Source organism: Coturnix japonica, chromosome 13, assembly GCF_001577835.2.
Source record: "Coturnix japonica isolate 7356 chromosome 13, Coturnix japonica 2.1, whole genome shotgun sequence".
Taxonomy (NCBI): domain Eukaryota; kingdom Metazoa; phylum Chordata; class Aves; order Galliformes; family Phasianidae; genus Coturnix; species Coturnix japonica.
In genome coordinates, this window is record NC_029528.1 from 5,743,022 (window position 1) to 5,753,798 (window position 10,777).

The 10,777-nt window shown below is 53.3% G+C and overlaps 1 protein-coding gene across 1 annotated transcript; it reads right to left on the reverse strand.

Moving 5' to 3' along the window:
• Nucleotides 1-574: 574 nt before the first annotated feature.
• On the reverse strand, nucleotides 575-10,261 carry LOC107320234 (LON peptidase N-terminal domain and RING finger protein 1-like). The gene is made up of 12 exons (XM_015875911.2): nucleotides 9,721-10,261; nucleotides 7,477-7,595; nucleotides 6,439-6,561; nucleotides 6,135-6,245; nucleotides 5,911-6,031; nucleotides 5,378-5,468; nucleotides 4,426-4,540; nucleotides 3,751-3,872; nucleotides 3,409-3,567; nucleotides 2,681-2,843; nucleotides 2,445-2,591; nucleotides 575-1,972 (listed from the first exon to the last, which is right to left on the reverse strand). Exons 1-12 carry the CDS (start codon nucleotides 10,097-10,099, stop codon nucleotides 1,793-1,795), a joined length of 1,830 nt encoding a protein of 609 aa, XP_015731397.1. The 5' UTR covers nucleotides 10,100-10,261; the 3' UTR covers nucleotides 575-1,792.
• Nucleotides 10,262-10,777: the final 516 nt, after the last annotated feature.

Genomic DNA, 10,777 nt, shown 5'->3' on the forward strand with positions numbered 1-10,777 from the left:
GGAGCAGCCTGACACCTGCTGTATTAATGACTTGCCTCTTTAGCTAATTGCTTGCCCACACTGTTAGGGAAGTTGTCACTGTTGTTCAGAGTTGAAGACTGAATGGGAAGGAGAGCTTTTGAGGGGAGGCTGGAGGAGATGGAACGAGCTGAGAGGCAGAGGGCTCGGTGCTAACGCTGCCTCAGTGCTCTCCAGGGGTGAATACCTCTGGTACAGGATATGTCCCATCAGCTGAGGGGTGCAGGATGGGAAGAGAAAGAAGTTAATTGACTTCGAGCAGCGCGGAGCCTCTTCCCATCCGCCCTGCCTCGCTCAGCCTCAGCGCTCCCCCCAGTGGAGCAGTGCGGCGCTGGTTCAGGTGGTGACGCTGTTAACCACTATTTCAGACCCTCGCCCTTTTTTCCCACTTGCTACCATCTACCCCCTGTTCCCCATGTCCCTCTAACTTGGCCCCGTCACTGCACCACCTCTCCCCAAGTCCCCAAATGTCCCCGTTGTCACCTGGGATGCCCCCAACTTCAACCAAGGAGCAACTCAGAGGCAAACATCGCCACCAAAGTCTTTTTATTTCAACGATGATGAAGAAGGAAATAATTAAAAAGACACTAACACAATCCCAAAGGCACTCTAAGCAAACTGGAGCAGTTTCCACGAGTCCCTCCCTGCAGCACACCATGCAGATGTGGCTCCAGTGCCCATCACAGACATAGACCAGACCCGCAGAGTGAGCCATGGTGGTCATAGGGTGACTTAAGCCACCCTGTAGAAAAAGGCACTTGTCAAAAGCCAGTGCCATTCCAGTCCCTGAACACTGAGCCATGGGACCATCACCCAAGGGGCAGAAGGATGCTGGGAGTGATGTGCAGCCCCAACCCACCTCCTTACCCTGCCATGTACCAGCCCCCAGGTGGTGCATATGGGAAAAGCAGAAATAAGGTGTTCAAAGAAATGTTAATCCCTTGACTCATTAGGCGGAAATTAACTCCAAATTTCACCTAAAGCCACTGAAATTATGAAGTTTTTTCCCTTTATTTAGAGACGAGCAGCAGTCAGGCACTTGCAGACAGGCACTTGCTCCCCTGCATAGGGTTCACAGCATCGGCCACTGTTTTCCCTTTGACTTCAGTGTGCACTGCCTCACATCCTACATTCAAGGATCCAGCCTCAGCTCCTTCATTCTAAGGAGGCTGAAAGTTCACAAAGAAACACTAAACATGGTGAAATCACACTGCTTGAGAGACAGAAAGTCACAGAAATCACTGTTGGGCTTCATTCTCCCATCAGTATCTCAGAGCCCACTGATCACTTAATTAAACTTTTCTTCTTGTTCTCATTGGAAATAAGGCTAAACACTCATGCAGAGGCTGAGCTTTCAGCTCTTGAGGCTGGAGAAAGCCAACAGGGCATCCTGGTTGGTGCCACATCTCCCATGACTTTCTATCTCCTGCCCCATGGAGTGGGAGCACTACCCAAAGCCCTACCTTGTCTTTCAGAGAGGAAGAGCCCCAGCACTCAGTCCTCTGCCCTAAAGACAGCCCTTCTTAGAGCCAACGCAATTCAGCAAGAGATTTTGACTTCTAAAGGCACAACCCACCCTTCTGGCATGGTCCTCTCCTGTGGTATGGCAAGTCCACATCATCATCCACCGCCCAGGGCCAGTATGGACGGCATTGAGTCACTGCTGACAGCAGCACTGACCTCGTTAATGTTGCTTTTAGTAGGACTCAAACCACAAAGAAATGCATGAGGAAACCCAAGGGGCTGCATTCTCCCATTCAAAGAGTTTGGAGGATCAGACAAGGTCCTGGGGGTTGTGCTCAGGTGAGGGCTGCAGCAGGGCCAGGAGGATGCGCTGCAGCTGGGCTAGGCGGGCGTGCAGTGATGTGCTGGAGAAGAGCCTGAGCTGGAAAGATGGATCAAGGGGAAGGATGGAGATCAGCCACCAGCACCAGGTTGGGCCATCAGCAGAAGCCTGGAGATGAGAGAGGGAGAGTGCTGAATGAGAAAGAGTCATTTAGTAACCACGATCATCCAGTCCACACGCCCCTAATATTGCCCAATAAACCACATCACTCAGTGCCACACATTTCCCCTGAAACCGACATCTGTAGAATGGCCTGGGTTGAAAATGACCTCAAAAGCAGTTGCCAACCACTAGACCAGGCTGCCCACAGCCACATCCAGCCTGGATTGATGCATTAGTTTTACAAAAACAAGGTCAAAAACCCCCATTAGTTCAGAGTTTTTGTTGCCCTTTTTATGTTTTAACAATAAATATTAAAAAAAAAAAAAAAAGAATAAATTCAATGAGTTATATGCATTAAATACATTAAATAGCTTGTTTATACACATCCCAAAACAATTCCACTTCACCCACTGCAGCCCAGGCAATATAAAAGGTTGGACATCCATGCCCCAGAGCATCTCTGCCCCCATAACATTACCTGGATGTCCTCTTCCTTCTCTGGCAGTGGTCCGTGCTGCAGCAAAAGGTGCCTGGAGGCAACATCCCCATGCTCCCAAAACCTCTGGGCCAGCTGGTAGGTGCTTTCATGCAGGCTCTGCAGCTCCTGCAGCTCCTCCCCAGCCACCTGGGTGGAGGGAAGAGGAGAGCAGAGAAGGGTGGGTGAGGAGCACGGTGCCCACCAATGGTGCCCCCCTACCCTGGTCCTGCCCTCACCTTCTTGTCCTCCAGGTACTCAATGTCAGCTGTGTTGTAGCCATCTCTGTGCCCACGTCTCAGCACCCGGAACCGGCGCCCACCGATGGTGTCCACCAGCGACCTGCCATCTGCCAGCAGCTCCAGCTGCCGGATCTCCAGCATACAGCCATAGTCTGCAAAGCTGGAGGAGACAGGGAGAGAAACAGGGCCTGAGCAGGGTGCCATGTTCTTTACTAGGAGAGTGGTTAGGCCCTGGAACAGGCTGCCCAGGGAGGTTGTGGATGCCCCATCCTTGGAGGTGTTCAAAGCCAGGTTGAATGGCACCCTGGGCAACCTGATCTAGTAGATGTGCATGTTTGGTGGCCCTGCTAGGCAGGGGGGTTGGAACTTCATGATCCTTGAGGTCCCTTCCAACCCAGGTCATTCCGTGATTCTGTGTTCAATGGAGTCCTTGGGGTAGGAGCCTAAAGGCTGAGCTCAACTGAGACCAAGGAAAATGCAACAAAAAGCAGCCCAGTGTGCTGCTGCAGCTTGTTATGGGCAGAGAATGCGAAGGATGGCCACTTTAAAGGAGATGGAAGACACACAGGAACAGTGCAGCTCAGATATACCCTCCCCACAGGGTAACACAAGATACAAAACTGTCCCATGTTCTCCATCTACTCCTGATTTTACAAACATGGGGTTGGTGCAGACAGGGTTACATTAGTTGTGGCAGAAGGCAGCAGCCTTGCCCTGGTGCTCACCTTTTCCCATTCTCATATATGCACATGCCAAACCTCCTGGTGCCGGTCTCCTGGCACCGCCGGATCATCAGGCGGTAGCGAGGCTCAAAGATGTGCAGAGGGCAGGCGACACCAGGGAAGGACATCGTGCACACAAAGATGGGGATGTTTGTGGTCAGGCTGAAGGAGAAGAGGGGAGACCGCTTTGAAAACCCCAAGAAAAAAACCAACAGAGACTCTGGGTCAGCTCCTATGAACCCACAGAAAGTGATGCTGTGCTACAGACCACTGTAATGCAGTTCTAGGAATAGGAGCCACCTGAAAAGCCCCTCCCACACCCAACACACAAGGCAGGTCCCTTACTTGGAGAGCTCAGCCATCTCAGCCTGGTGCAGCTCGCGGCGCTCAGCCAGCTGTGCAGGGAAGGCAGCCAGCATGATGTCCTGCAGCAGCAGCGTGGGGCTGTAGCTCCCTGCCTTCAGGTACTGCAAGAAACAAGAGATAGGTTGGGCAGAGCAGGAGGGGAACCCTGGGGCTCTGAATCATGCTCACACAATAGGAACTGAGAGTAATTTCAGCTTAGAGCTGTGAAGAATGAGGTCCATCCAGGGAGGGGTTGGGGGGTAGGCAGTGGGGCTGTGTCAGCCCCAGGATTCATCCCACACAGCATCCTGTCGCTGACACTGATGTGGTCCATCCATGTATGACAACCTAATTTCCCCCGATGGGCTCATCTGAATCTCTTTTCATAAGAGATGAAGTCAAACCCCCAGGCTAGCAGGCTTTCCATCCATTTCCATTTTTTAAAGTAACTAGCATTAACTTCCTTCTCTCTCTCTCTCTCAATCTCAGTCCTATTTACAACCTCACTCAATCACTGTGACATCTCATGGAAACAAATTTCCTGATCCTAATTATCAGCTGTCAGATCATTCCTGTATGAGCAAAGCTGACACCCCTGAGTTGGGCACTGAGCCCCCTCCCACCTGTCTGTCCCCACCCTAGGAAGGGGGACCCTACCCTACCCCCAGCCCTCACCTCTCGCAGGCTCTGCTTGCAGAGTGGGCAGTTGGGCCGGTGGTCCAGGCAGCGCTCCAGGCACTCCTTGCAGAAGGTGTGTCCACATGGTGTCGTCACCGGCTCAAAGAACATCCTGCAAAAGAACCTCTGTCAATGGATCAAAGAGGAAGGAGCACGGTGATGTCCAGGAAGCAGGTCAGAGGGCTGGGAGTTTGAAATCCAACTTGGGTTCAGCTCCACAAAGCATTCACTGCACGTCGTTGCAAGCAAGGATGGAACTGCAGGCACAGCTCCCAGCCACCCTCCAGCCCCATACCAGTATCTCCTTGGAGTCCCCTTGCTGCAAGCAGGAGGCTTGAAAAAGGCCCTAGAGTAAGATCTTAAGGGATTTTGCTTCAGGAAGGATCGAGGGGTTTCCCACATCCCCTCCTATAACTTCAAGGGGAATCCACAGTGATGGCACAGGACAAAGACATAGCTGGAAGCTCTTTCACACTGTGTTTCCCAAGCCCAGGCAGCACACAGCTATGCAACTTGCTTTCACTAAAGCTGCATTAGCCAATCTTTGCTTGCAGCTCTTGCTAATTAAATGTAAATATTTATTCCATTCACTAGCAGCCTGATCTCAGACTGTTGGACTTGCACAATGAGTGAGATGGCAACTGCCCAAGAAGGTCTGAGCTCCCTGTCCCTGCGGGTCCCTGTGGACACCCCCTGGTGTGCAAGTTCCCTCTTAGCTCTTCTGCCAAACCTGTGGCTTCACAGCACTGGGGACTGCATTTGATATTAAGAGAAGAAGAAAGACACAAACCAGGGAGCAGAACCAGGTGAGTGCTACATACAGTCTGATTTATACATGACTGTGTGGAGCCAGGAGTTGGACTCAATGATCTGTATGGGTTCCTTCCAACTCAGGATGTTCTATGATCCTAATTCCTCATTCAAAAAGCTCTGCCAATAGAGAACTCACCGAATGCAGAGAGAGCACTCCAAGTCAGAAACACTCAGCAGGTCCTCAAGGGGCAGCAGTTTACTCATTGCTCCTGCTTCCTCTTCATTAGCTGGTGGCAAAAAGAGAGGAGGAAAGGATAAGACCTCCTGTTTCAATACCAAAAATTAAGCTTTGCTTTCTGACCTTGTTCTGAGGTGTAAGGAACCAACTCTTACACAAAGTGCTTTGGAGTTTAAAAACAAAAACACTGGGTGATGCAACACGAACCCAGACAACAGCCCATCCATGTTCACCCACAGCTCATATGTCAGGATGGCAGCATCTCTTTCTCCTCCTTCTGCAGGGAAACTGAGGCACCAGAAAGTAAAGCAGCCCAAAGAAGCCACCAGATGGAGGTCTGCCACAAGGGATCACCATTGCTTCAGGGACAAGGGCACAGTGGTGATGGGTCAATGGTTGGACTAGATGATCTTAGCAGTCTTTCCAACCTTCAGGATTCTATGATTTAGGCAAACTCAGATGCCTGCTGTTCTGCACAAGATGACACTCACCTTCATGCCTGTCCTCACTTTGTGCCACAGCCACTGGCATTCTCCATTGCCCCACAGGTGTCCCCTGGCTGTGTTCAGACACCTCGTCTCCACCACCAGCCTCCAGCTCCTCCTCCTGTTCCTGGGCACAGCAAGGAAAAAGAGCAGATTATCAGTTTTTTCTTAATAGCTCCTAATGGCCCAAAGGTCCCAAAGGGATGCCAAGTCCAATCACAGCCTATTACCTGAGCTTGTGTGGAAGAAGATGCAGGGCCCCCTTCATCCTGCTCTTCCTGGGGACCTGTTGAACCCCGGTGGGCAACACATGGCTGAGAAACATCCTCCCATGTGAGGACCTGCAAGGAGAAAGCAGGGCTCAGCAGGGTGCTGGAAGGAGATGTGCAACCCAGAGACCCCAAAGCATACCCTGGGCCACCACAGCATCAGGGCTACTTGTACCCATTCTGGCTGAGTTCAGCAAACTTACATCAGGGCATGCCCCTGAGCAATGGGAGTGAATGGGACCCACCACTCTGCAGACCCACGCACCTTCTCCATCTCTCTCCGTGCAGGCTGGAAATGGGGATTGAGCATCAGGCAGTGCTCCCATGCCAGCAGGGCTTCAGCTCTCTGTCCCATCTCCAGGAGCACCTTCCCTTTCCTGTAGAAGCCCTGCAGAGAACAGAAAAGCTTGTGCTGACTACAGGCCAGCAGCCAGCTGAGCATGTGTCCTATGTGTGCCCTAAGCCCTGATGCTGATGGATTCACTCCCACCCTACAGAGACCTAGTGAAGGGGTAGAGCCTTGAAGCCACACAGCGATGGCCAACACATGCAAAGAAGCAGTCAAAATCCCAGGTGTGATGTCTCTGAGGGCATCCCAACACTTCCCCCAGCCCCAAGCTGTGATCCTGCACATCAGCACCCTTTACATCCTCACCAAGTGCATATGAGCAAAGACACATCCCATTAACAGTGCAGAGAGCTTGTGGCCTGTATTAGCAATTAATGGATTTGGGTAGTGTATTTCTGAGCAGGTTGAAGCCAATAGTTGAGAGAACTCAGGATTGCCTGTGTACATGTGCTAGACTCAACAACCAGTAAGTGTCAGGATTAAGATGTATGTAGGTTGCTCTGAAAGTAATGCTTCCTATTTATTTCCATGGAAACCACAACAGATACAAAGAGTACAGTAACAGTATTTGATAGAGCAAATTCTCAGCTACAAAACACTATTTTTCACTGCCACTAGCTATGCATTTTCACCAATGATGAACAAGAGCCTGCAGGCTGCAGTCATAAGTCTACACCAGTGAGGGTGATCACTGTCACTGTTACCACTGCTGAAATGAAAGAGGCCTCTGCCATCAGGGGTCAACGTAATACAATAGGAAGCATTACTTTTGGAGCAGCCCTCATAGATGAAAGTTAAATTATCTACATTTGTCCCTACAGCTAAAACGTCCTCTGCCTTCTGTGACCAGCAAAGGGGAAATTCCCAGGGGGAAAAGAAAAGGGGGACATCACTCAGCTGTGCAGTGAGGTGAGGTCCCTGACATCACCGCACCCCCAGCTGCCCTCCACTCACTTTACACTCCATGGGCTCAGCCCTGCACACAGCCTCCAGGTCCTGCAGTGCCTCTGGATACCGCTTCAGGGCTGCCAAGGCCTCTGCCCGGCACAGACGCAGGGATGTGTCCTCCGGGGCTGCAAAGAGAAAGGTGGGTCCTGGTGCCAAGAGCCCCTGTTAGCACTGCTGCTGTGGGGCTCAGCTTCAATCACAGTGGGATCTGGGCCATCGTTCATGTTTTTGGGATGCTGAATGTGTTCCCCATGGAGGCTGTCACCGTGAGGTTCTCTGTGATGGAATTCAGGGCAATGTGGCACACAAAAAGCCAGCAGCTGGGGACTGCTGTTCTAAAACACTGCAGCCTCCAGGAGCTACCACCTCTATTCCCAGGCAGGGAAAAACCCAAGGGTGCAAGGAGGGCTCCCATCCTCCCCAGCAGGTGTCCCTGAGTTCCCAAGTCCAAGGGAAGGCTGAAACAGGAGAAAGGAATTACAGCATCCATGTCTGTACCTGTACGATACCACCAATGGGATCAAAGGGGTGTTTGCAAAACAGCACCCCAAGGTGCATGTGGGGCTGTCCAGACTGGGCTGCAGTCAGGCACCACATGCTCCCTGTGAGCCTACGTGCACGTGTGTGTGTGTGCTGTGATCAGGACCTCGGCACGCAGCACTTCAGGAACTGGCTGTGCTGGAGCTCAGCCCTCCACACACGTCTGGGGATGAGATACTGCAGCTCCTAATGACGTGCAGAGGTGAAAACACGAGTACAAAGTCCAGGGGCTTATTTTCCACATCAACAAGCACATTCAAACATTTACAGACTGTCAACAAAGCGACTGATTTAGCACCACAAGTAAGACACGTAAAAATCAGGCAGCGAGTTCTGCATTTCTGTGCCGCTGCAGCTATTTTTGCTGTATGATATCACCAACCATCAGGGACATGAGCCAGCTGGCAGCACAACGCTCGAGGAGCCCTCCTGTGTTACACCATCCCCAGCACTATTCAGTTCACTTTGTCAACCTGCTACCTCCTGTTATTCTATTCCCTTTGGCCACATGGTGTCCCAGCGGGCTCTGTGCAAAGCCCACAGCTCCTACCCCGAGCCCCAAAGCATTACTTGCATGGCACAGCCCGAGCAGCACCTGCACATATGAGTCCATGGGAACTGCCCCTGATCCCTATTTCCTCATTGCCCCAGCCTGGACTTCCCCCAGCTAACAGAGAACTGAGCACACAGCAAAGAAAGACCAAGCACTGAGCTTGCAGTATTTTTGCTCTTTCTACTCACACAGCTAATTGCAAGATGAAAGTCAGCCCATAACGCAATGACTAACAGAGCACCGTGCACATGTGTTTGCTCTGAACAAAGGGCACGCAGGACCAAGCGGTGCTTTGAGAGGTTGCATAAAGGGACAGCAGCCCACTTGCTCCCTGCTGTCCCTGTGCTTGGGGGTACAGCACACACCTATGGCACTAACCCAACAGCTGGTGATAAGGATATGCTTCACAGGAGCAGAGCTTGGTGCTATAGAAACATTGCTCACTCCGAGAGGTCTTCCATGCCTCTTCTTTCCAGCTCCCCAGCCACGTTGTGTAACCCCACTTGGAGCAGCGTCACTCCCCAAGAAATCCACTTACAGACACACAGTAAAGCAGAGCAACCCCCTGGGCCTGATCTCAGTCCTGCAGGCGAATGCCTCCTCAGTGCCAGGTGCAGAAAGGGATCGGGGGTCCTACTGAGCACTGAGTGTGCTCAATTTCTGTTCCCAATTAGAGAAGTCTCAGCTGTTCCATCACCTCTACCCCTCAGGTGCTCTAATGATTCACCGGATGCTCTGAGAAGCTGTGGAACTCAGCTTTGTCAGCTCAACTATTAATGAAAGCTCTTTCATCTCCAGCTGCTGCTGATACCAAGTACACACAGCAATGGGACACCAAGCCCTGGGGACAAGCAGCCGTTACAGCCCTGGGAAGGCCGTGTCCCTCTGCTGCCAATGGTCTTCTGCAGGGGTGGGGATGACCCAGAAGCAAAGCCCAGCAGGTATTTCTACCCTCCCCGTTCCTTTCCAACACTTCCAGCACTCCTAACAAGTTCCCCATGTGCCCAGCCCCAGCTGTATTGGCACAGAGGTCACCGTGGTGCAGGGACAAAATTACCTGCACTGTTACCCATGTGTTCCAACAGCACACCCTCACCCCTGCACAGCCCCTCTTTAGCCCATCACCTTGTCAGCCCTATAGGCCCCACACAACTTACCCATCTCGATGCCCTTCTGGGCCATCCTCAGAGCATCCTGCAGGTCCCCACGGGCAAGATGACTCCGGACACATGCTGCCAGCCTGGCCGAGCGGCTCTCCCTCTCCTCGCACTTCTCCAGCAGGTTACAGAGCACCACGTTGCATCTCGCCGCCTCGACGCCCAACAGCTTCAGCCGGCGGTGGCACACGGGGCAGCGGGAGGGCACGGCCCCGCCGAGGCACAGCTTGCAGAAGGAATGCCCGCACGATACGGTCACCGGCTCCCAAAGGAGGAGGCGGCAGGACGGGCAGCGCAGCAGCTCAGCGCTCCCGGGGGGCTGCGGGATGGAGCTGCCTTCCCGGGGTGGGGAGGATGAGATGGAGGAGTCGATGCTCATGGCTACAGCCTCCGAGCACAGAGATATCCTCGGGGCCGCATAGCCGGGGCTCAGCTCGTTCTGCCCCGGGGTGCCCGGCGGATCTCTGCGGTGCCGGAGCTCGGCGGTACGACCCCCCCCCACGCCGAATCTAGGGCCGCCGGGATCGCCATTGGCTGCAGCCGCCGCCGCGCCGCCCCGCCCCGGTCGCGTTTCGTAACGGAGCCGGCGGCACCGGGGGCGGTGCCGGGATCAGCGTGGGGGGAAAACGGGGTGGTCCGGCGTGGGGCATCGCGGGGCACGCTGGAGGTCTTGGGGGTCGGTGTCCGGTATCAGTGCCGGAGGGGTCTTATATCTGTTCCTAGTACCGGGGTGCTGGGGGGCTCCGGTGCTGGATTCTGGGTATCAAGGTGCTGGGGATCACCCCCAGCCCGCTGGGAATGTATCTCTTGCAATGAATGTGGGGAGGTTGGGGTGCCTAGAGTGCGTCTCTGCAGACCCCACAGTGCGGACCCGTCCCTGCGGGATGCTATGGGGAAAGGGACGTCCGTGCGGTGCGGGTGGGTTTGCAGACCCAGAGCTGAACCAGCCCAGACCCTGTGATGCAAAATCCCTTTCCCGGTCCCACGCTGAGGTGACGACAGTTCTAGCATTGCCGGTGCTGGGAAAAACAGCCAAAAGCAGCTTAGTAGATCAGAC